Here is a 27,003-nt window from a genome sequence, read left to right as displayed (position 1 = left end):
CATCAACATGGAGTATCTTTCCATTTTTGTGCATCCTCTTCAATTTCTTGCAAATGTTTTATAGTTTTCATTGCAGAAATGTTTCACTACTTTGGTTAATTCCTAGGTATTTTATTTTATTTGTAGCTATTGTAAATGGGATTATTTTCTTGAATTTTTTTTTCAGATTGTTTGCTGCTGGCATATAGAAATGCCACTGATTTTTGTATGTTGATTTTGTATCCTGCAACTTTACTGAATTTATCACTTCTAATAGTTTTTTGGTGTAGTCTTCAGGATTTTCTAAATATAAGATCATATTATTTTCAAAAAAGAATAATCTGACTTTTTCTTTTCGAATTTTGGTGTCCTTTATTTCATTCCCTTGTCTGATTGTTCTAGCTAGGACTTCTAGTACTATGTGTAGTAACAGTGGTGAAAGTGGACATCCTCATCTTGTTCCCAATCTTAGAGGATAGGTTTTCCATTTTCACCCATTCAATATGATAATAGCTATGAGTCTGTCATATATGCCTTTTATTATGTTGAGGTATGTTCCTTCTATAGCCAGTTGTTTGAGAGCTTTTTTAAATCATGAAGAGATGTTGAAGTTTATCAAATGCTTTTTCCACATCTATTGAAATGATCATATAGTTTTTGTTTTCCATTCTGTTGATATGATGTATGACATTAATTGATTTGCATGTGTTGAGCCATGCTTGCATCCCCAGGATAAATCCAATCTGGACATAATGAATGATCTATTTAATATGTTGTTAAATTTGGTTTGCTAGTATTTTATTGAGGATTTTTGCATCAATATTCATCAGTGATATTGGCCTATAGTTGTCTTTTTTGATGTCATTGTCTGGTGTTGGTATCAGGGTTATTACTGACCTTGTAGAATAAGTTTGAAAGTATTCCCTCCTCCTGTATTTTTTGGAATAGTTTGAGTAGGATTGACAGTTCTTTAAAAGTTTTGAAGGATTCAGCAGGGAAGCCATTGAATACCAGGCTTTTCTTTCCTAGGAGACTTTTTATTATGGCTTTAATTTTTTTTACTTGTTATTGGTCTCTTTAGATTTTGGATTTTCTCATGGTTCAGTCTTGGTAGGTTGTATGTGTCTAGGAATCTGTTCATTTATTTTAGATTTTCCAATTTATTGGCATAAGTTACTCATAGTAGCCACTAATGACTCTTTAATTTTCTGTGTTATCAGCTGTAGTGTCTCCTTTTATATCTCTGATTTTATTTATTTGAATCTTTTTTTCTTAGTCTGCCAATTAATTTGGCAGTTTATTTAGCTAGTTTGCCAATTTTATTTACCTTTTTAAAAACATTTTTTGTTTAATTGATCTTTTGTGTTTTTTTAATTCAAATTTATTTCTGCTCTGATCTTTATTATTTTTCTTCTACTCATTTTGGATTTGGTTTGCTGTTGCTTTTCTAATTCTTCAAAGTGGATCATTAAGTTGTTTATTTCAAATTTTTCTTCTTTTTCGATGTAGGCACATATGTTTCCTTCTTAATTTCTTCAATTTCCTTCCTAATTTTTTCATTGGCCCACTGATCATTCAGGAGCATATTGCTTAATTTCCATGTATTTGTGTAGTTTCCAAAATTTATGTTGTTATTAATTTCTGATTCTATCCCATCATGGTCAGAGAAGATGCTTGATGTTATTTCATTTTTTTAATGCTTTCAGACTTGTTTTGTCTAAATTATAAGAACTTATGAACAAAAAGAAGAAAACAATAGACTCTGGGGTCTACTTGAGAGGGGAGGGTGGAAGAAGGGAGAGGAACAGATAAGAGAACTATTGGATCCTGAGCTTAATACCTGGGTGATGTAATAATATGTACAACCCCCATGACACATGTTTATCTATGTAACAAACCTTCACATGTACCTCCAAACCCAAAATACACATTTTTTTAAAAAGACTTGTTTTGTGACCTAACATATGGTCTATCCTTGAGAATAATATATGTGCCAAGGAGAAGAATGTATATTCTGCAGACATTGGATAAAATATTCTGTAAATTCTATTAGGTCCATTTGGTCTACAGTACAGATTAAATCTGATGCATTTTTGCTGATTTTCTGTTTGGATGCTTTGTTCAATGTTGACAGTGGAGTGTTGAAGTCTCCAGCTATTACTGTATTGGAGTCTATCTCTCGCTTTACCTCTACTAATACTCGCTTAATATATCTGGGTGCTCCAGCATTAGGTACATATATATTTAAAATTGTGATATTCTCTTGCTGAATTGACACGTTTTTCATTATATAGTGACAATCTTTGTCTCTCCTTATAGTTTTTGTCTTGAAATCTAATTGTCTGAGAGAAGTATAGTGACTCCTGCTCTTTTCTGGTTTGCGTTGTCATGGAATATCTTTTTCCATTCCTTTACTTTCAGTATATATGTATCTTTATAGGTGAAGTTTCTTGTAGGCAATGGATCAAGGTGTCTTTTTAAAAAAAAAAAAATACATTTAGCCACTTTTGATTGGAAACTTTATTTGTATTCAATGTTATTATTGATAAGTCAGGACTTATTCCTTCCATGTTGTTATTTGTTTTCTGGTTGTTTTGTGGTCTTCCCTTCCTTCTTTTCTTCCTTCCTGTCTTCCTTTTAGTGAAGGTGATTTTCTCTAGTAGAATAATTTAATTTCTTGTTTTGTGTGTGTGTGTGTGTGTGTGTGTGTGTGTGTATCCATTATGTGTTTTTTGATTTGAGATAACCATGAGGCTTGCAAATATTAATATTATTTTATAACCTATTATCTTAAGCTGGTAACAACTTAACACTGTTAAGTTTATTTTATGTAACAACATAAACAAACAAGAAAAGGAAAATAAAACTCTACAACTGAATTTTGTCTTCCCACTTTTAAACTTTTTGTTGTTTCTAATTATGTCTTATTGTGCTATGTTTTGAAAATTGTTGTAGTTATTATTTTTGATTGATTAATCTTTTGGTCTTTCTACTTCAGAGTAGTTTACACACCACAGTTACAGTATCATAATATTCTGTGTTTTTCTGTGTACTTGCTATTACCAGTGAATTTTATACTTTCACGTGATTTCTTATTGCTCATTAATGTCCTTTTCTTTCTGAAGAACTCCCTTTAGCATTTCTTGTAGGACTGATCTACTGTGGATGAAATCCCTCAGCTTTTGTCTGTGAAAACCTTTATTTCTCCTGCACGTTTACAGGATGTTTTTGCTGGATATACTACTCTAAGGTAAGAGAATTTTTTTCCTTCAGCACTTTACAAATGTCATGCTTCTCTCTCTTGAAAAGTCTGCTGGCCGATGTACTGAAGCTCCATTGAATGTTATTTGTTTCTTTTCTCTTGCTGCTTTTAGGATGTTTTCTTTTCCCCTGATCTTTTGAAGTTTGATTATTAAATTCCTTGAAGTAGTCTTCTTTGGGTTAAATCTGCTTGATTTTCTGTAACTTTCTTGTACTTGGATATTGATATATTCCTCTAGGTTTGAAAAGCTCTCTACTGTCCCTTTGAATAAACCTTCCACCCTTATCTTTCTCTCTATAACGTCTTTAAGGCCCATAACTCTTAGATTTGCCCTTTTGAGGCCATTTCTAGATCCTGTAGGTGTGCTTCATGGTTTTTTTTTTTTTTCTTTTGCTTCCTCTGTGTATTTTCAAAGAGCTTCTCTTCAAGCTCACTTTCTTCTGCTTAATGAATTCTGCCATTACAAAATTCTGATGCATTCTTCAGTGTGCCAGCTGCATTTCTCACTCCAGCATTTCTGCTTGATTCCTTTTAATTATTTCAATCTCTGTTGAATTTGATCGAATTCTGAATTCCTTCTCTGTGTGATCTTGAATTTCTTTGCGCTTCCTCAACACAGCTCTTTTGAATTATCCATCCAAAAGATCTGTTTCTCTAGAATTGATCCCTGGTGCTTGATTTAGTTCATCTGGCAAGATTACGTTTTCCTGGATGGTCTTTATGGTTATGGATGCTCATCTGTGTCTGGGCATTGAAGAGTTAGGTATTTATTATAGTCTTCATAGTCTGGGCTTGTTTTTACCCATCTTCCTTGTGAAGGCTTTCCAGATATTCAAAAGGACTTGGGTGTTGTGACCTAATTCATATCTGCATTAGAGGGCACCCCAAGCCCAGTCATGGTGTAGTTCTTGCAGACTTGTAGATGTACCACTTTGGTGGTCTAGGGAAAGATCTGGTAGACTTCTCTGAATTACTAGACATAGACTCTTTTTCTCTTATTTTCTTACAAACAGTCTTTCTCCATTCTGAGCCACCTGGAGGTGAGGTGACACAAGCACCCCTGTGGCCACTACTACTGGGACTGCACTGGGTTAGACCTGAAGGCAGCACAGCACTGTATCTCATGCAAGGTCCACTGTAACCACGACCTGGCTACTGCCTATGTTCACTCAAGTCCCTGGGGCTCTACAAATCAGGTGATGGCAAAGCCAGCCAGGCATGTGTCCTTCCCTTCAGGGCAGTGAGCTCCCCCAAGCCTTGGGCATGTCCAGAGGTGCCATCTGGAAGCCAGGGTCTGGAGTCAAAAATCTGAGATGTCTACCTGGAATTCTATTTTACTGCAGCTGAGCTGGCCCTCAAACGATGAGATGCAGTTCTTCTCACTCTTCCCTATCTTTTCACGGGCAGGTCCAGACATTCTGTCCAAGAGCCAAGGCCTAAATCAGAGATCTCCAAGAGCCCATTTGGTGCACTACTCCCTTGTGGCCAAGCTGGTACCTGAAGTCACCAAGTCTCAGTCTCACCCCAGGCCCACAGCATACTACGTGGATATTACTGCTGCTTATACAGGGCCTAAGTGTTCTTCAGTGAGTAGGTGATGAATCCTGCCAAGACTGGGCTCTTCCCTTAAAAGCAACAGATTCCCTTCTGATCTGTGTCTAGAAATGTCACCCAGGAGCCAGGGCCTGGAAATGAGGGTTCATGACTCTAAGTAGTGCCCTATCCTATTGTGGCTGAGCTGGTATCCAAGATGCAGGAGAAACCTCTCCTTACTACACCCCCATACCCTTCTCCTCAAGTAGAAGGAAGGGGTTTTTGGAGCCACAAGCTGTGCTGCTGGGGTTTGGGGGGTACTGGCACAAGCCCTCCCTTAGCCATCCTGACTGGTGTCTCTGTAAGTTACATGCCCCCCTCCACCACCAAGTCCAGTGGTTCTGAGCCCAGTTCGGCACCTGGATTCACCTATGCTAGACTGCCTTTCAAGTTAATTTAGGGCACCAGAGCACTCTAGCCTGTGGCAGCGAGTCTTGCCAGGACTCAAGTTCTGACCACCAGATAGGCAATGCCCCTCTGGCTAGGGCTGGTTGAAATATTTCCAACATGGGTGGGCATCAGCTGAGTTCAGCCTGGTTTCACTTTCTACTATGACAGGGTAGCACTGAGTTTAATGCAATGTCTCACAATTGCTGTGTGCTTCCTCTCCCAAACACATAGATTCTCTCTTCATGCCACAAGGCTGCTCATGGGGGATGGCAGAGTAGTGGTGTCAGTGATTAAAGACTGTCTTTCCTTTCTTTCAGTGATATGAAGTTAAAACTAGGTAAAACTAGGTACTGTGAAGTGCTCACCTTATTCAGTGATATGAAGTTAAAACTACGTACTGTGAGTGCTCACCTTATTTTTGGTTCTTATGAAAGCGATTTTGTGTGTGTGTGTGTGTGTGTAGTGATTAAATTTGGTGTTCCTGTAGGTGGGGGGACAACTGGTGGAGCCTTCTATTTGGCCATCTTGCTCTGCCTATCAGGATTTAGTTAGCATGCAACTCTACTAGGGGCAGTAACAAACCCAGCTCATATTAATATTGGCAGTCATTGAAATGAGTCAAATCTAAGCTTTAGCCCTTTTGAGGGCTGGCCTATTTTTGTTTACCTGTAGTTACGCAGCATAACCCTTCATGGTGCCAGCAAAATGTGTTTTCCAAGGCCTCTCATCATGGATGGGTACTAAATTCCAATTTTTGTTCTCTCCCAGTCCCCTGGCTGCATGAGTCGGTGGAAAGCATTGCTCAGCTTCCCCACCTCTGAACTGCCTCTTTAGAAATTAGTCAGTGCATTCAAAAGAAAAGCAGTACCTGGTGCTGAGGTTATCCATCTGAGCTTCCATTCTTTTCTGCATTCTAGCCCTGCAAATCTTTAATCTTCATTACTCAGGTAGTTTACCAATGAATTCAAATAGTTATTCGTACTTTATTTTGTACCTTTGCTAGTTTTTTGTTTGTTTGTTTTACAGGGAGTATTGCTCTAAAGCAACTGATTCTACCATTTCCAGAAATAAAACTCCACTAAAATTTTAGTTCTTGACTCTGTTTTGAATCTAAATTGTAGGATACTCCCCACGGAAGTCATTTCTCACCAGAGGATATAATTGAAATTTTTATGGAATTCAGAGAAAAGAATGCCACATCATAATGTTGGTCTTCTGATGCCACTATCGACAATCTTGATTAGAATCAACTGGGGTGCTTGCTAGAGATGTAAAATTTCAGGCTCTGACTTGGACCTACTGACATAATCTGTTAGTAATACCCCCACAATTACGTTCTCTTTCATTTTTAGGCAAAGAAAAAAGATTGAGGACATTTGCACCAAGGGAAGAAACTAAAAAGATCTATTAGTTTTCTAGGGCTGTTATAATGAAGTACCACAGTCTGGGTGGCATACATTTATTTTCTCACAACTTTAGAGGCTACATGTCAAGATTATGGTGTCAGTGGGGTTGGTTTCTTCCAAGGTCTCTCTCCTTGGCTTGTAGATTGGCTATCTTCTCCTTGTGTTTTCACATGGTCTTCTATCTCTGTGTCTCTGTGTAAATTTTCTCCCCTTCTAATATGCCCATATTGTATAAGGGCTTATCCTAATGACCTCTTTTTTTTTTTTTTTTTTTTTTGGAGACGGAGTGTCACTCTTTCGCCCAGACTGGAGTGCGGTGGTGCAATCTCAGCTCACTGCAAGCTCCGCCTCCCGGGTTCCCGCCATTCTCCTGCCTCAGCCTCCCAAGTAACTGGGACTACAGGCGCCGCCACCTCACCCGGCTAATTTTTTGTATTTTTTTTTAGTAGAGATGGGGTTTCACCGTGTTAGCCAGGATGGTCTCGATCTCCTGACCTCGTGATCCGCCCGTCTAGGCCTCCCAAAGTGCTGAGATTACAGGCTTGAGCCACCGCGCCTGGCTGACCTCATTTTAACTTAATTGTCTCTTTAAAGCTCTATCTCTGAATACAGTCACATTTGTGGTTACTGTACTAGGTGTCAGGACTTCAAACAATGAAAAGTTTTCTCTGGGGAAGGGGAACAAATCAGTTCATCATACCTGAGGTAATGAACCTTGACTCCCAGGAAAAAGTATCATTTTTTCCATACATGGAAGGCCATTAGAATTTAGAATCAAATTCAGTAGCTCCCAGTGAGCTTTCAGAAAATAGCCCTTCAAACCATTGCATTCCACACTCAGTAATAAAGTGAAGAAAAACTTTCCTAAAGAATGTCAGTCTTATTGCTAGAGTCCCTGATATTGCCACATTTCCTGCCCTTTCAAAGGTCTAGGTGTTCAACATTTCCTTGAATTTAATGAGATGTCTCAGAATTCTAAAAAACCTTTTGAAAACTTATTACCTTAATTTTTTAACTTTTAGAAAAAAATAGAAAGAAAAAAATCTTTTAAGTTCTCTACCAGACTTTAAAAAATGAGTGAAATATTTATAATTTTTTCAAAACAATTTACATCATTCCATTAAAAATCAACCCATGGAGAGGACAGATCTTCAGATTCTTGACTATTGAAGTATCACAAACACTAAATTAGCAAAATAACAGATTTCACACTGAAGTCACCTAATCTCTGGAGTACAGGGAGAGTCAAGGAGAATTATTTAAACTTACATAGCATCACATTTATTTAATATGTATTTACCAAACACTACTATATATAGGCATTTTGGTGATCACAAAACGAAACAAAAGAACCTACTAATTTGCGGGTCATACACGCAAAAGGCTTATGACCCTGCTGGGAAGACACTAAAAACGTGGAATGTTTCATGGGCTGTTGAGAGTCATCCTTGCACAAAGGCCACACTACTGTCTTGAGTTGTAACTATCAGAGCACATGTTGTATTGGGAAAGTAAACACAAAGATTACTAAAATGTAAGGTAGAAAAATTAGAACTACTTACAACTCAACTAGAAATAGCCAAAATTCCAAAAAGGTGAATTATTTATGATGTACAGTTTTGAAAAGGGTAGCCAAAATAGAAAATATTTTGAGTGTAAATAAAGTGACAGTAATTATAATGACAGATCCTGGTTTGACTTCCAAGACCAGTAGTTTTTTTTTTTTTCATATGTCTAAGATATGAGAGTAAAAAAAGATCCTGAGAAAAGATTTCTCTAAACATTTTGGCCATCTCGTTCTATTGTATCATTCTAGAGAATAAAAGAATAAAACTGTCAGTACATATTTTCTAGTAAAAATGTGAATTGAAGAAACATACAAGGAATTAAGTTGTTTATAACAGTGTCATCTCATAATAAAACCAAAACACTTTTACAGCGAAAGTACATATACTTAAGTAAACACATTTGCACTTTCTTTTTCCACTTTATTAAATAAATTTTTAAAAATTTCCCTAAATACAGTATTATGACACCACCTACTGGGAATTTAGAAGACAGCAATCAAATTACCTAAGTATAACTATCCTTTTTTCAGTTGCAAGCATTTTAAAAATATCAATAAAGTGATCAAAAGAATGGCCAATATATACACACTGGTGACAACATAGAGAAATTTAACAAAATTATTAGTAAATTTTCATGTTACAGACGCCTCTGGCTTAACCATTTGCTATTTTGAGTATTATTAGGTGAACTAGTTTGGATTAATACAATTAATAGACATGTTTATTAAACAAAACACTCATTTACTAATCTATAATGAGAGACAATTGCCTGTAAGATGAATTTACTTGTTTTTGCATTGGTATACCTAAGAAACCTAATCACAATAGATTATTTGGGTAAGTTTATGGAAGAGGTTGGTCCTCCAGAAGCAGAGATTAGAGCAGTCAGCATCTGTGGACAGAATTAGGAAAGTTAGGATTGGGTAGAGAGAAGTACAACTATGATGATCAATGGCATGGTCAACCCAGTGAAGGACTCTAGGGCATATGTGGCCCTGCACTGAGCCAAAGTGGCTTGACGACTTATTCACGCATCCACGGGCCCAAGATGTGGGTGACTACAGGAAAAGCATGCCCTCTAGTGACCCTCTGCAGCCGAGGTAGACCCTGAAGGACATGCCAGCAGTAAACGCTCCCTTGAAAGGGGATCTGGGAGATTTCTCTCCCAAACCAACTCAACATGAAATTAGAGAGAGGCTCTAAAGATAATATAGGCCCCATTTTTGTGATTAATTTGATAAACATGATTATATTTATCATGCTATTTCTTTCAATTCTTTTAAAATTTTCTTCCTTCCCTATGCAAAACTGCTGTCAAATTGAGGCAAATACTCTTACAACATCCATATCTGAAATAATTTTTTTTGGTAAATTTCTACAAATGTTTATATTTACCTTTTGGTCACAGCTTATATATATCAAGTAACATACCATGTTCCTCAAAGCCAACACTTAACAATTAAACTCACAAAGGATTTAATTTTGTTACTGCCAGGTCCTGTCCTGGGATCACTACAAACCTGGAGCCAGTTAAAAGTACTCATTTTGAGATGTTTCAGATTCTCTATGCAATGTCAATTCTAGTCTCAAACCCACATAACCAAATACTCAGCTTGTGTGAATTGCTCCCTTCATCCAGAGTAAATTATAAAACACACACACACACACACACACACACACACACACAAGTTGTTTTCTTGTCTTTTTTGGCGAGAAAGTTTTCTCCCTTTTTCCTGTTAAGTTTGCCTTTTGCATGGGTCTTCGGCTCTGTTTTCTCCCTTGCTTATTCACCAAATTATGTTTTATTGCCCAAAGATCCAATTTATAGTGGGAGGACAAGTTGTAAAATTTTAAAATGTAAAATTGTAAAGAAAGTTATTTAGGATGAAAATTAAAATTACAAAAAATGACAAATACCAAAAGATACCATTAAATCCAGTAATCTTTGTAATTTTATTCATTTTTGGCCACACTCCTTCATATGTTAACAGTTTTGTAAAATTTTCTACAGGGAAATTGGAAAAGTAATTTATTCTTCCTTTTAGATCAGCTGGTCAAAATGATTTCAGGTTTCCTTGATTCTTGACCATTAAGAATATTGTTTCCTTTCTTCTTAGTCTAAGGAATGCATTAAAACTGTTTCAATATTAATATTTTTTTCAATCCTGTGTCTTGTTAATAGGAGTGTTTTCCAGCTGTACAATGCATGCTTCTGGGAAAATAATGCCCCACTGAACTCTTGAAGCCACTCTGATATGCCTTCGTCCCCATCATTCTGAAATAACCCTTGTCAAGGTTGCCTACTCATCTATCCTCATTTTACTCTGAAGCACTTCACATAGGTGCCTACTTCTTATGTTTGGAAGAATTCTCCTAAGAGACACAGACTTTCCTACTTCATTCCATATTCGTCTCTATTTCCTTTGCAGAGTTTCCCTCCAACATAGAACCTTTCAGTGATCCTCAGAACTAAGTCGTAGGCCTTCCTCTCCGCTGTTATCATTTTATTACATGGTATCATGAATTTCCTTGGCTATAAATGCATCTCAGAACTGATGATTTATATTTGTATTTAACTTTGTATCTCCAAGGGACAATCCTACTCTAAATCCCAAGTGTATAACTTCAATTGCAAACTTACAGATTACAAAATCGAATATTAGAAGCAAGTCTAGCCACTCCCAAATATCCCTTTCAAACCATACATCTTCCCTCCCTCCTGCAAGTAATGATTAATCTAACTTACATGGCAATCCTTTTGTGTTTTACCGTCCATGAGTGCATTCTTGTATGTTTTGGGTTTACCTAAGGTTTTTTTGAACATTAAGTAAATTATACTATACGTGTTTTTGTCTTACTTCACTCAATAGTGTGTCACCCCTGTTGATATATGCACTGTGGTTTGCTCTCCATTGCAATACAGTATTCCATTATATGAATATAGTGCAGTATGTTTACTGTTGATGGATATTTGTTTCCAGTTTTTGCTAATACAAACTATGCTTCCAAGAACATTTTGTACATGTAAAATGATACACATGTATCTAAATATCTTTAGAAAAAATACTTAGGAATTGCTGAATATACTCGTAACTTCATTTTTAAAAGTAATCCAAAGTGGCTGGACTGACTTACACAAACACCAGTATAATGAGTGTTCCCACTACCACATATACTTCACCAACACTTGCTAGTGAGAATGGCTAAATGTTTTTTCAATTTACATGTGTTTGGTAGTATCTCCTTGTGGCCTTAATTTGCATTTTCCTGGCTGCTAAGACTGAACACCATTCTACGTTGATTTTTTTTTGTAAAGAGTTTGTTCAAGCCTTTTTTTGTTCTAATTATCAGGCACGTTTGTATTGATTTATGTTTTGTTTTTTTTTTTGTTTTGTTTTGTTTTGAGACGGAGTCTCGCTCTGTCAAGCATGAAGTGCAGTGCGGATCTCAGCTCACTGCAGCTCCTTCTCCCGGTTCCGCCATTCTCCTTCTCAGCCTCCCGAGTAGCTGGGATACAGGCGGCCCGCACCTCGCCGGCTAGTTTTTTTTTGGTCTTTTAGTAGAGACGGGGTTTCACCGTGTTAGCAGGATGGTCTCGAATCTCCTTACCTTCGTGATTCCGCCCGTCTCGGCCTCCCAAAGTGCTGGGATTACGGCTGAAGCCACCGGCATTATGCCGTTTGTATGATTAAATGTATGTGTGCTAGGTGGGTTTTTTTTTTTTTTTTTTTTTTTTTTTTATTTTTTTTTTTAACTCTACTTTGTGGCTCCTCACATTTTCGAAACCTGCCAAACTCTTTCAAAAATATTGTAGCTATTTAGCTGCATCCATTTGTATTTTATGGGTTATGAACATGCTTTGTCATCAATTCTTTTGAACATGATGTCTACGGGTTCTTCTTTAATTAGCCTATTTGCTTCATTTTTTATGAAACTATCTGGGGGACATTTCAGAAAGCATGTCATAATTATTTTACTCAAGCCCCAAGTTCATTCTTTATGTAATTTTATTATTAATGCATTGTCATCTTGCCTTGCATGTTGCAAATAGCTTCTCCCACTAAACTTCCATCTTTCCACCGTCTTTAGGGAATCTTAATGGACAGAATATTTAATGTGGATAAATTTGTCAAAACTTTCCATCATGTTTAATTGTGTGTGTGTGTGTGTGTGTGTGTGTGTGTGAAGAGATCCACTGTTATTCCAATATTTAAAGATACTCTCCTATGGTATCTTCTGTGAGAATTATAGATTTCTGAGATTTAACCATTATGGAACAGTCGGTATCTGAATAACTTTCCTGCCATTAATAATCAAAGTTGGATAAAAATATATGAAGCAATTCTTTTCCGTGTCTGGACAATGGATAGCACAAGGCTGCAATACATGAGAGCAGTAAAGCACACCAGGTAAACCTTCTTCCTGGAGACATTTTCCATTTTCTAACTATGTGGCAAGGGAAGTACAACCCACGCAAAAAGCAGTTGTCTTAGAGCGTGGTATTTCCAGACTAACAGAGATGCCTAAGCACCACACTGTCATCCTTAGTTTTAATTTTCTTGAGAAATTGCCTAATTTCCAAGAAATCATACGACTACCATGAAAAATGATTTCCATCAATTTTTAAGATGATCAATAGTTGAATCTTTGCTAGTCCAAATTTTAAGTTAATTCTATGTGTTATTCTTGAAGTGTGAGTACAGGGACATATATAATCAGTATTTTGTTTCCCTACAAGCCTCCAAAAGAAGGGCTAGGCAAAAAAATTAGCCCCTTTTCACTTAAAATATTTATGCTAACATAAGTGTTACATAGACATCTCACTTTTCAATTAACTTTTTAATTTCTGAAATGGTAAATATTAGCAGACATACCTGCCAACATAAAAGTTCTTTGAGACCCTTACTAATTTATGTGAAGAGGTTCTGAGATTAAAAAAATGAAAATATTCAATTAGAAAACATTTTTGTAAAGGGGAGAAAAAAGGAGCGCATTCATAAATACTACAAGAACATTAAAACACATTAAGATACCTGACTAAAGAAAAATAAAAATAATCTTAAAATTCTACTGAGGGACATATGAACCTAATAGGACAAACAATATTCTTTATGAATAAGAATATTAATACTGAAAAGGTGCCACAATTTCTCTATGTGAACCATGCAATGTCCTACGTATCTATGTATCTTGTATTATAATCAGAATACCAATAGAATCTGTATTTGAAGGAAGATTAAATAATTCAACAGTTTATCTGTAAAAGAGTATGGAATTATGAAAGAGATACAGGTGTATGTATTGGGAAGTAATACTTGACCTATTAGGTATGAAACCTTGTATTAGTTATAAAACAAATATTTTAAATACATATTCAAACAAGAAGCAACAATAATTAAATCAGTGAAAGTAGCTGAATAGACAAAATAGAACTGAATAGTATTTGTAAGTATCAAATATAAAAATGATTATCTAGTGGAAGTTACATATTAGATCAATGAGGAAGAGCAGGAATTATTTTATAAATGGTATCATGGCAACCAGATAATACTGACAGAAAATGTTGGCTATTTCACTACTTTAAGGTAACTGTCAACTGCATTAAAGACTGATCTAAAAATGAAATCATAAAAATATCAGGAGAAACATGAGTATTTTATAACCCTGACCAGAGAAAATTCTAAACATTATACCTAAGGCAGAAATAGTAGAGCAACAGATTTGACTATGTAAGAATGGTCATAACGCAATAATAAAGAAATTAATTGTAAAAATATTTGTGACGTGTGTAATAATGATTCCTAATATGGGCCACTGCCAAGTTACAGACATAAACACCCAAAAGAAAAAGTGTAAAGGATGTATACAAGAAATACAAATAACCAATTAACATACTGGAATATACTCTCACTAAAAATTTTGAAATGCGAAGAATACACTTTTGGCTATCAATAAAAAATATTAAAGATCAGTAATATTCTGTTACCGAGTGTATGAAAGAACAGTCTCATGCACTATTGGTCGCAGTGTAAACTGTAACAGCTTTGGTGAAGGGCAGTTTGAAAATGTAGCTCAAAATTTTAAATCTACATATTCAGTGACACAGACAGAAATTATACATTGAGAAATTTTAGTGGAAAGACAAAGTGCGTAAAGTATAAAGAGACATATGTAGCAGCCTACGCTCTATGTCCACAGATAAATAGTAATGGAGCATTCTCCTTACAATCAAAGACTATACAGCAGAAGAGAGGTAGATGAATACACACTTTCTTGGAAACATCTGCATTTATAAACTTTTTATGACATTTTATGTGTGTACATGCATATACACAGAAAGATGTCCACAGGCATGAACACAAAAATGTTAACAGTCCCTAACTCTGGATTTATAGATGAATTGGGGTGAATTATTACTTTTGTGTTGTTATCTAAGTTTTATTTTATATACATACCACCTGACAGATTGTGTGGCATGTGGTAGGCACTCAATACATGAATGGATGGACATGAACACCTGATTATAATCTGCATTCATCCACTGTCAATTTTAAAAGTTTAGCACTATATAGCAGCATTAGTCTCATTTAATAGAAAAGAGTAACAAGATTTCAATTTGAACTAGTACACTTATTCTTGAGGGCCCAGAGTGTCTCTACAAATTCCTGAATATCTGGCGTTTAAGGGATTATTTTTATCTTTAGATAAAAGTGAGTTTATCTTTAGATAAAAATGAGTCTCTGAAGGAAACCAGTGTGCTGGTTCTTCATCTGTTGTTTCTCAGCGCCAATTCCACCCTTCTGTCCTGTGCTCTGTGTGCTGGGGCCGGGACTCTGCAAATTACACTTCTCTGACCCCTCTGACTGCTGCTTATTAGGTTCTACTGGTAGGAAGTACTAGAGAGAAGTTGGAAGGAAGATGAAACAAGATCTAGTTTATCCCTCATGGCTAGTCCTATCAGCTCTGTAATAACGGCAGCGAATGCCGGCCTTCAATTGCTTCGAAACTTCTAGAACTGTCGTTACTGTACCCCTCAGAATTACCATGAGCAGGTAGGTGGTGAGCCTCCTCAGGGGTCTGAGCACTAATGCCATGATGACCCTTTTTGGAGCTTTAAGGCTCTGGCAACCCCAACTTTTTCCCATTTGTTTTCTTACCCTTAGGACTAGTAGCTGCATCCTACAGCTGTGATCACCGGGTTATTCTCTAACGCCTCTGTACTCACATCTCCTCTGTTGAAATATGTAGTGTCAGCTTTCCTGACTGGACACATGCTGGTAGTAGTGCTTTCTGCAGAGCAGACATAGTCAAGTCATCAGCTGCAGGATCAAGATAGAGAGACATAAATGCTGAAGGCCAATCTATTAAGGTTAGCATTTGGGAGGTGTCTGAATGTTAAAAGGATGCATTTAATACAGAAAAACATCCACATCAGCAAAGATCTGCTGGGGCAGTTCGGTACAATGAAACTTCCTATGATAATCAAAATGTTCTAAAATGTTGTCCAATATAGTAGTCAATAGTCACATGAGGCTATGAGCATTTGATATAAAGCTAGTATTACTAATTAACAGAATGCCCAATTTTATTTAAATCTAATGGCTAATGAAAACTGTATTAGTACAGGTCTAGGGTGACTGTACCTCTAAGCTTCTAGTTATTTTAACAGGTGCTAGGATTACAAAAACAAGAGATACACTCTCCTATAAGAGCTCAGTCCAGCAGTGGAAGACAAGACATATAAAACAAACCACTTCAGAAGATTATTCTGTCAACAGTGTGAAGATGAATTTCAGGGTCAAGATCAAAGACAGTGCTACTCAAGGACAAATCTAACAGTCAAATTAAGAGATGGACCTCATCAGCCATAGTACTAAGGAGTATTAAAAAATTTGACGTGTTGACACTTGGTAATCAACGGTAAGTAAAAGTAGAATTCAGAATAATTCATTTTGGGATTATTACATCATTTCATCAAGGGAGTATGAGACAATCAGATTTGGAAAAAAGTGATGAATTCAGATGTGCCAAGTCGAAAGTGTCTGTGAAACATCCAAGTATATGTGCTGAAAAAGACAACTGCAAATATGTATTGGTTTAGAACTCACATGGGTATGGCTAGAAAACAATGACTTGTGGGCCGGGCGCAGTGGCTCACGCTTGTAATCCCAGCACTTTGGGAGGCCGAGACGGGCGGATCACGAGGTCAGGAGATCGAGACCATCCTGGCTAACACGGTGAAATTCCGTCTCTACTAACAAATACAAAAAAACTAGCCGGGCAAGGTGGCGGTGCCTGTAGTCCCAGCTACTCGGGAGGCTGAGGCAGGAGAATCACTTCAGCCCAGGAGGTGGAGGTTGCAGTGAGCCGATATCGCACCACTGCACTCCAGCCTGGGGACAGAGTAAAACTCCGTCTCAAAAAAACAAAACAGCTGTAATCCCAGCACTTTGGGAGGCCGAGGCAGATCACGAGGTCAGGAGAGCAAGACCATCCTGGCCAACACGGTGAAACCCCGTCTCTACTAAAAATACAAAAAAAAAAAAAAACTATCCGGGCGTGCTGGCGGCGCCTGTAGTCCCAGCTACTCGGGAGGCTGAGGCAGGAGAATGGCGGGAACCCGGGAAGCGGAGCTTGCAGTGAGCTGAGATCCGGCCACTGCACTCCAGGCTGGGCAACAGCGAGACTCCGTCTCAAAAATACAAACAAACAAACAAAAAATGACTTGTGAATCATGAAGGCAGAATAAGAAGACAAACTAATAGATACAACCAGAAAAAGTGAACAGCATCACAAAGGGGCCAAGTACCAAACCTTGAGCACAACCTAAAGAAGTAGAAGTAGTAGAAAGAAAAAAAAGACTAGGAATGCAGGTAGAGGATGGAAGCCAAAGAGCCTCAAACCCAGAACAGGAGTAAACAACGCTGACAAACTATCAAAAGGGCTGACAAGTATTGAATACTTAATGTGGCAGATAGTTTCTAAACATTTTATATCTAGAAACCCGTTTAATCTTTTAAAAAATCCTCTAAGGTGCATTGTGCCATAATGCCCATTTTACAGACGAAGAGTCTAAGGCACGGAAAAGTTAAATCATTCATTCAAGGTCAACACGCAGCGAATAAACAGCAGAGTCAGAATCTGAGTCCAGGCAGTTTGGTTCCAGAGCCTGTACTGCTAACCATTCGTAAGAGAAAAATCCAGTAGGGACTGAAAAATGTTTTCATGCAGCTTTGGCTAGAGCACATGTCAAAAAGGGGCATGGTCTATGGCATCAGCAATCTGAAGATCCCTGCCCTTTCATGTGACATACAGTACTGTAAAAAGCAAATTCCTCCATGCTACTGTAGCTAGGCTCAATCACAGTCTCACAGTAGGGCCACAGGTAAATCTTAAAACTGGAAAAGCAACTATCTAAACTCCAGTTCTCACATTAAAAGCCCTGTAATACACGAGAGATAACATCCGGAAACTTTAAAGAAAAAAAAAAAGTTCCTCATATGCTTTCGATGCACAACTAGGTTAGGAATAGTAGTCTAGATTAGGTGCAGTAGCTTGCACTGTACTCACAGCGGTATGGGAGGCGGAGGTGGAAGGATCACTTGAGTCCAGAAGTCTGAGACTAGCCTGGACAATATAGTGAGACCTCATCTCTACAAAAAATTAAGAAAAAAAACAGCCAAGCACAGTGGCTTGCACATGTAGTCCCAGCTACTTCAGAGGCTGAAGTGGAAGGACTGTTTGAGCCAGAGAGTTGGAGGTTGCAATGAGAGGAGACTGCACCACTGTACTCCAGCCTGGGCAACAGAGCGAGCCTGTCTCAAAAAATTAAAATACATACAAAAACTCCACAAAACAGAAACGACAAAAGAATACTGGTCTAGCTCCACATTACTGAAAAACTAAGAGCCGTCTGCTAGAGGGCAAACATGTTGTATGAGTTAGTCTAGGGGGAAAAAGTGAGCTTTCTGGATTACTTCTGTAGAAGAGCAAACACACTCCCGAAATAACGGACATATGTTGAAATTTGTAAGCTCATTTTATAGCACATTCTGATTCTATTTCTATTTTCTACATAACATCGGGTTATCAATGTTTATCCCTTTATTACATGCTGGTTAACAACTAATTGAATTCATAGATAGGAGGCATAAAGTTGAAAAGGAGGATCATACCTAACATCTCCAGTTTTCTTGGTGAGGCAAAGAAAAGATCATCCAGCATTACAGAAGCCGGCATTGAATAGGAGAGGCTGGGGATGGGAGTGAAGGTCTCAAATACCCACTGAGAACTGTACATGGAACGAATAAGGATATTCGAAATTTTGGTGTGCATGTGTGTAGTTTCTCCAATCATGCCTCATTTATTTTCATTCTAGTATTATCAGTGCTATGTTATATCATTTTATTTTATTTTAAGTCACTCCTACAAAGTTAATTAGAAAAAGAAGAAACTGGAGGTTGGAAAGTACAAGGGGAGGACAGGGGAAAGGATGTCTAAAATAGATGAAATTTAATTTTGTAAAACAATGACTCTCTCCCGCCTTCCACCCCCCACCCCCCCTAAAAAAACCCACCACCATTTAGGTGTATATGCTGGATAAGGTTATCCAAACATGGGACAGTATGTGGCCACAGTGGTTGGCACTCGTTAACTCTAGGCTGGGAGTGGTATGGGAGATGAAGAAGGGACATATGATCAGTGAGAATAAAAACACTAGCAAAACACAAACATAGTCATGGTATAATGGCAGGTGAAACTGATAAAATAACCTTATGAAGAAAGACCAAGAGTAAACATGGAAATAAAAGTTTGTTCAACAAGAACACTGAGCTAATTAGATGGATGCATTATAAGCAATTTCTAACTGGGATTGCTGTACTTTTAATCCAGTTTTTAGAAAAAGTAAAATAAAGCATAGGTAAGAATGGACCACAGATATTTGCACTGTATCTTCAGGCTGAAGAGAAGACGTTAACAACCATACTCTTGTTTCTGGAGAGGAAGTACATAAACTGGGCGGTCACATACCATTTTAGACTAAATTGTCCCCCAGATTCATATATTGAAGCCCTAACCCCCTAACATGACTGTGTTTGGAGACAGGGCCCTTGAAGAGGTAATTAAGGTTAAGTGAGTTCATAAGGATGGGGCTCAAATCCAATGTGACTGGGGTCCTTGTAAGAACTGGAAGAGAGGCCAGGGATGCAGCACACCGAGAAAAGGCTAGGTGAGGACACAGAGAGAAGGTGGTGGTCTGCAGGCCAAGGAGAGAGGCCTTAGGGGAAATCAAATCCATCAACAGCTTGATCTTAGACTTCCAGCTTCCAAAACTAGAAGAAAAATTTCTGTTGTTTAAGCCACCAAGCCTGTGTTATTTTGTTACGGCATATCTTAGGAGACTAGTATATATATTTTGGATGAAGTTATCATGGGCACGACAAATGGTATTTAATGTTATTTACAATGTAAATGTTAAAAAAATCAAACAAGAGTATTCCCATTCACTGTCCACCTCCACTTCCCCAAGCATCCACATTTTTATTCGCTGGGAGAATGACAGGACCCAGAGGCATAACTCAACAAGTTTAAATCATAAAATAAAGATACTGAACTTTTGGAGAATCAGATACCTGCCTTATTCTCAATTAAATGTAAAACTAAGCAAAATAAATGAATAAATAAAAATAATTAGATACTTCCTTGAAATTCCAAGTGAGGGAAACACAAAAAAGCTTCCAACAAACAACAGATCATAAGTGAATAAAAATTAAACAGCATCAATTTACGGTGCACAAATGCTACCAATAGTTTCATTTAGTGCAGTGGCTCCGAAACTTTAGTAAACATCAAAATCACCTGAAGGACTTGTTATAACACAGGGTACATGAAGAGTTTCTGAACTGGAAGCTCTGAGGTGGGACTCAAACATTTTCAATTCTAACATGTTCCCAAGCTGCTGAAGCTGCCTACTGATCTGGAGAACAGACATTGAGTACTACTACTTTACTATACGTATGGTCACTGTTGTATCGTAATGAATGTGAAACATATTAGAGGGGTCCCTACAAGTTCATTCATGCATACTGGTCTCCTGAGATGTCTGAAGTTCTATCTACATGAATTCTACCCTGAATTATTTCAAAATGTGACTTTTTTGGGGTAGGAAGGAGTACCATAGTAACCAAAATGAGAGTCATTTAAATCAAAATGAAATCTGCTATGGACAGCAGTTCTATGAGGTTCCAATTCCAAAGTTATTAGCTGTAAGTTATATTTAACATGGTAAATTATATAAAGAAATTTCAAATACAACATAGCAGCATCTCTGGGACACAGCTAAAGCAGTGTTAAGAGGAAAATTTATAGCACTAAATGACCATATCAAAAAGCTGGAAAGAGCTCAGCAACCTAACATCCCAACTAAAATAACTAAAAAACCAAGGGCAAACAAACCCCAAAGTTAGCAGAAGACAAGAAATAACCAATATCAGAGCTGAACTGAAGATAGAGACACACACACACAAAACACCCTTCAAAAAAAAATCAAACAATCCAGGAGCTTTTTTTCTTTTCTTTTTTTTCTGAGACGGAGTCTTGCTCTGTTACCCAGGCTAGAGTGCAGTGGTGTGATCTCGGCTAACTGCAAGCTCCACCTCCCAGGTTCACGCTATTCTCCTGCCTCAGCCTCCCGAGTAGTTGAGACTACAGGCGCCCGCCACCATGCCCGGCTTTTTTTCTTTTTTTTTGTATTTTAAGTAGAGACAGGGTTTCACCGTGTTAGCCAGGATGGTCTCAATCTCCTGACCTCATGATCTACCCGCCTTGGCCTCCCAAAGTGCTGGGATTACAGGCATGAGCCACTGCGCCTGGCCAGAAGCTAATTTTTTGAAAAAATTAGTAAAACATGAGACCACTAGACTAATGAAGAAAAGAGAGAAGATTCAAACAAACACAATCAGAAATAAGTGGGATGTTACCACTGACCCAACAGAAAGACAAACTACATCAGATAATATTATGAACACCTCTATTCACATAAACTAGAAAATCTAAAGAAACACATACATTCCTGGACACATACACCCTCCCAAGGCTGAACCAGGAAGAAACTGAATCCCTGAACAGATCAATAATGGGCTCTGAAACTAAGGCAGTAATAATAGCCTACTAACCAAGGAAAGTTCAAGACCAGGTGGATTCACAGATAATTCCACCAGAGGTACAAAGAAGAGTTCGTTGCTATCATTGCTCCTGAAACGATTTCAAAAATTTGAAAAGGAGGGACTCCTCCCTAACTCATTCTATGAGTGCAGCATCGGCCTGATACCAAATCCTAGCAGACATACAACAACAACAAAAACTTCAGGCCAATATCTCTGATGAACATCGATGCAAAAATCCTAAACAAAATACTGGCAAACTGAATACAGCAGATCAAAAACCTTATCCACCACGATCAAGTAGGCTTCATTCCTGGGATGCAAAGTTGGTTCAACATACAAAAAGCAAAATAAATGAGATTCATCACATAAACAGAACTAAAGACAAAAACCACATGATTACCTCAACAGATGTGGAAAGGCCTTCGATAAAATTCAACATCACTTCATGTTAAAAATTTTCAATAAAGTAGGTATTAAATGAACATACTGCAAAATAATAAGAGCCACCTATGACAAGCCCTCAGCCAATATCACATTGAATGGGCAAAAGCTGAAAGCATTCCCCTTGAAAACCTGTGAAAGACAAGGTTGCCCTCTCTCATCACTCCTACTCTTCATAGTATTGGAAGTTCTGACGAGAGCAATCAGGCGAGAAAAAGAAATAAAGGTATTCAAATAGAAAGCGAGAAATCAAACTATCTTTGTTTGCAGATGACATGATCCTATATCTAGAAAATCCCATCATCTCAGCCCAAAAGCTTAGGCTGATAAGCAACTTCAGTGAAGTCTCAGGATACAAAATCAATGTGCAAAAAGTGCTAGCATTCCTATACACCAAAAACAGGCAAGCCCAGAACCAAATCACAAATGAACTCCCATTCGCAACTGCTACAAAAAGAATAAAACACCTAGGAATACAGCTAATATGGGATGAGAAGGAGCTCAAGAATTACAAACCACTCCTCATGGAATCAGAGAGGACACAAACAAATGGAAAAAAATTTCATGCTCATGGATAGGAAGAATCAATATCGCAGAAATGTCCATACTGCCCAAAGCAATTTATAGATTCAGGGCTATTCCCATTAAACTACCATTAACATTATTCACAGAATTAGAAAAAAACTGTTTTAATATTCAAATGGAACAAAACGAAACAAAAAAACCAAACCTGAATAGCCAAGGCAATCCTAAGCAAAAGGAACAAAGCTGGAGGCATCACACTTCAACTACAGTACAAGGCAACAGTAACCAAAACAGCACAGTGCTGTTACAAGAACAGACACACAGAGACCAATGGAACAGAATAGAGAACTCAGAAATAAGACCACGCACCTACCTATAGCTATCTGATCTTCTACAAACCTGACCAAAAAAAAAAAAAGGGAAAAATATTCCCCATTTAATAAAAGGTGCTAGGAGAACTGACTAGCCATATGCAGAAAATGAAACTGGACACCTTCCTTACACCATATACAAAATCAACTCAAGATGGATTAAAGACTTAAATGTAAAACTTAAAACTATAAAAACTCTAGAAGAAAACCTAGGTAATACCATTCAGGACATAGGAATGGACAAAGATTGCATGACGAAGATGTCAAAAGCAATTGCAACAAAAGCAAAAACTGACACATGGGATCTGATTAAACTAAAGAACTGCATAGCAAAACAAAATATCAACAGAGTAAAAAGACAACCTATAGAATGGGAGAAAACTTTTACAATCTGTGCATATGACAAAGGTCTCATATCCAGCATCTATAAGGAACTTACCATACTGACAAGAAAAAAAAACCATTAAAAAGTGGGTAAAGGACATGAACAGACACTTCTCAAAAGAAAACATACATGAGGCCTACAAGCACATGAAAAAAGCTCAGTATCACCAATCATTAGAGAAATGCAAATAAAAACCACAATGAGACACCACCTCACACCAGTCAGAAAGGCTATTATTAAAAGTCATAAAAACAACAGATGGTTGCGAGGTTGCAGAGAAAAAGGAACACTTTTACACTGTTGGTGGAAGTGTAAATCAGTTCAACCATTGTGAAAGACCTAAAGACAGAAATACCATTTGAGCCAGCAAACCCGTAACTGGATATTACATAAAAGGAATGTAAATTGTTTTCTTATAAGAACGTGCATGTGGATGTTCACTGCAGCACTATTCACAATTGCATACGCATGGAATCTAACTTAAATGCCCGTCAGTGATGGACTGGATGAAGAAAACGTACATATACACGGAATACTACGCAGTCACAAAAAGGAATGAGATCACATCCTTTGCAGGGACACGGATGAAGCTGGAGGCGATTATTCTGAGCAAACTAACATAGGAACAGAAAAACAAATACTGCATGTTCTAAGTGGGAGCTAAGTGATAAGAACATATGAGACTCAATGGTGGAAGGAACACCACACACTGGTATCTGGCAGAGGGTGGGGGCTGAGAGGAGAAAGAGGATCATCAGTTAGAACAGCTAGTGGATGCTGGGGTTAATACCTGGGTGATGGGATGATCTGTGCAGCAAACCACCATGACACATTTACCTATGTAAGAAACCTGCATATCCTGCACATGTAACCCTGAACTTAAAAGCTGGAAATTAAAAAAAAAAAAAGAAAGAAATTTCAGTGATCTAAATCTTACAATTAGATTAAAAACCAATATTAAAATACGTTGTTTCTGTAGGTCTTGAAAAAGGTCACTTCTTTAAATAAGTTATTTCAAATTCATTACTAGGAATAAATAATCTGGTTTTTACGTATATAGTAAATACAATTATAATACTTACCTTCAGCACAAGAGTGACATGATTCTCTGAATGTGCCTTTGAAGGAATAATTTCCATGTAGTGTTTGAGCACTTTGTGTCTCAGCAGTCAATTATACACACAAACACAAACAACTTTACCACCGTGGTAGAATGTCATAAAATATTAAGGATACTTTACAAAAGCTGTGATGACACATATGAAGTTTCTAAACTTTTAACAGGACTGGAAAACCAATGCAGAATTCTGCTCAGTAGACAACTTAAAATCTAAACCCAAACATATTTTGATAGATACAATATGCAAAATCTAACTTCACAACAAAATAGTAATAATTCTTTGTCATTAATACCTTACTAGCACATTGGTACCTTTACAAACAGCATCATATAATAGCATAATATTTCATCTTACTCCTCCATCCAGGATCTTTTGTGAGAGGCACTTATAAACAACACTAGTTTTGGCGACGCTGTATCAAACATACACATAGTATAATGGTCTATTTTACTATGCTCACAAAACATCATTTATAAAGAAATCTTTATGAATTCAAAAATAGGTTGTTAGTAACATGATTACCTTTAAAGTATGGATTTTGATTTTCATTCACAATATTAATTCATTAACAGTAGTTTCATCTACAAAATGTTCTATAGCTTTTTCCTTTTGAAAAGGAATAAAGGCAGTTAAGATACTCATAACTTCTACTTAAACAATATCAATTTTGTTTCACAGTATTAATTAGCAGAGAACATTTTCAATTAAAGTGATATACAATTTACAAAATAGAATGATTTATATATTGCAAAACATTGTCCTCCATTATGAATATATATATATATATATACATGTGTGTATGTGCATATATGTGTATATATAAATATTTCTTTTAAGTTTTACAATAGCCCTTATTCAAGTACTTTGGGATTGTCTTGAAATAATCACCTTGCTATATATTTTAAATACATTTAAAAAGTAAAATTAATCTAAGAAAAGGTTAAAAGTTTCAGTGTAGTTTGACTTAAAAAAAGCAACCACTTGCTTGAGTAAAAACCCTGACCAAATTCAAAACAAGCTCAGGTGCCATATTAAGTTTAAGAACTTTGTTAAAAATATAGATAAATTTAAGTGTCAAATACTTAAACATTTTCCAATTTGCTACCATTAGAGCAGAATCAAAAGACTGTATTAATCTATTAATTGTCCAATCTTAATCCCCAGACAAAATTCATGTATATATTATTACTAATACACTAACATACAATATACCTGCTTACAAACACATAGGTAGCCATAAATAAAACTTTATTCTTTATTTCATTTACAAGCTACCAAATATTATGTATCGTACACAGTGCTGAACACTTAAATGGCTGTAGTCATGGAAGGATCCAGACTGAATGGAAAGCTGTTGAGAAAGAAAAGATAAAAGCAAAGTAATACTGTAACAGGAAGGTGGCAAAAGCATAGTTTTGCCATAATAAAATCAATTAGATCTGTGATTATATATCAGTTCCGGTTAAAACAAAGTCTGAGCTCCATGCGATTCTCAGCTTTATTGTTTGCAGTCTGACTAAAGTCTGTATAGTCATTTTGTCTTTTGCAGTCATTAAAATAAAAAAAGTTAAAAACTATAGCAGCAACAAGCAAACCCTGTGACAGGATGGCAAGGGTTAAGAACTAAAAAGAGTTTATACAGTGTGTTTAGGGAAAGTGTGCAGTTTATCTTCCATCAGCAGGAGTTCGACTGAGGGACAACATGATTCGGGCAAATCGCTCACAGAGTTCATGCGTAGAATACGAAGGTAACTTCGGTGGCTCATGGAAACTTTTAATCTCCATAGAACAATCAAGCAGTTTTGGCAAAAAATCTGTCAGCTTTTCTTGGAGGTGTGCTGCAAATACAAACAATTAAATCTAACTAAAGATAGAAATTATGACACGATCATTGTCAACATGATTTACTAATATTAACTTGCCATGATAGGTAAGATAATTGCCATTTTGGGGAGACAAAAACACATGGCAACTGCAATGCACACAGCTTAGCTCATCAATATAGAAAAAGAGTAATGTGAATGTGAAATTACTAAATATAATACTTAATATTATATTTAATATAAAAAATGGCAAGAATAAATAACATCTAATTCTAACTGCGTTTAATCTCGACATCTCGGGTGCCTACTACCATTGTTTAAACTTACGTTCCATTTCTTGACCGAGGTAGGAACACCATCGATTTCTCATATCTTCTACAGCTAGTATATCCTTCTCTTCCATTTCATCCACTAGTAATAATGGCAAAAATGGGACAATAAACTCATTCATGATAATCAGACCATTGTTTACTTCTCGATCCTCTCCAGATTCGAAGAGTTCTGCGGCTTGCTCATTTAATTTCTTAATGCAATGCAAAAAAAAGAATAGGTTTTTGTTTCCTTTTTAAATTAAATATCTGTAACTATTAATAAAGAAGACAACATAAATATGTTCACAAACAGTATCAGAATAAACGGTACTTAGAGAAAACAATCTCAACCTACCTAGAACTGAAAACCTCTCTTTAGAAACGTTATGCATATGACAACAACAGAAACAAAAGCAAACAGTGGTGGATGGAACATTATTGTGTTTTTCACTATTGTTTGGCTTATGTTGATCATCAATACAGGGGCCATTTTTTCTTCTCTAGAGATTAACTTCCACCCAATTATAAAATTTTATAAGCACTCACAATAGTTTTAAAAATAAAGAAATTCAGAATCCATATTAATTTTGAAAACTCATCTCCATAAATGGCAACTGAATATATACTATTGTATTTCTTGATACAGAAATATAAAGGTAACC

The 27,003-nt window shown here is 36.8% G+C and overlaps 1 protein-coding gene across 1 annotated transcript in view; it reads right to left on the bottom strand.

The window, feature by feature from the left end:
- Positions 1-24,282: 24,282 nt before the first annotated feature.
- USP25 (ubiquitin specific peptidase 25) overlaps positions 24,283-27,003 on the bottom strand; it is a 148,667-nt gene continuing 145,946 nt past the window's right edge. Inside the window, exons 24-25 of the mRNA XM_017859822.1 lie at positions 26,358-26,553; positions 24,283-26,045 (exon numbers count right to left, since the gene is read on the bottom strand). Coding sequence (XP_017715311.1) covers positions 25,873-26,045; positions 26,358-26,553 — 369 coding nt within the window. The 3' untranslated portion in view covers positions 24,283-25,872. The remainder of the gene's footprint in view (positions 26,046-26,357; positions 26,554-27,003) is intronic.

Source organism: Rhinopithecus bieti, unplaced genomic scaffold (assembly GCF_001698545.2).
Source record: "Rhinopithecus bieti isolate Rb0 unplaced genomic scaffold, ASM169854v2 scaffold_51042, whole genome shotgun sequence".
NCBI classification, from domain to species: Eukaryota; Metazoa; Chordata; class Mammalia; order Primates; family Cercopithecidae; genus Rhinopithecus; species Rhinopithecus bieti.
The sequence above is the reverse complement of the archived record's forward strand: the minus strand, read 5'-3'. Positions and strand labels throughout refer to the sequence as shown.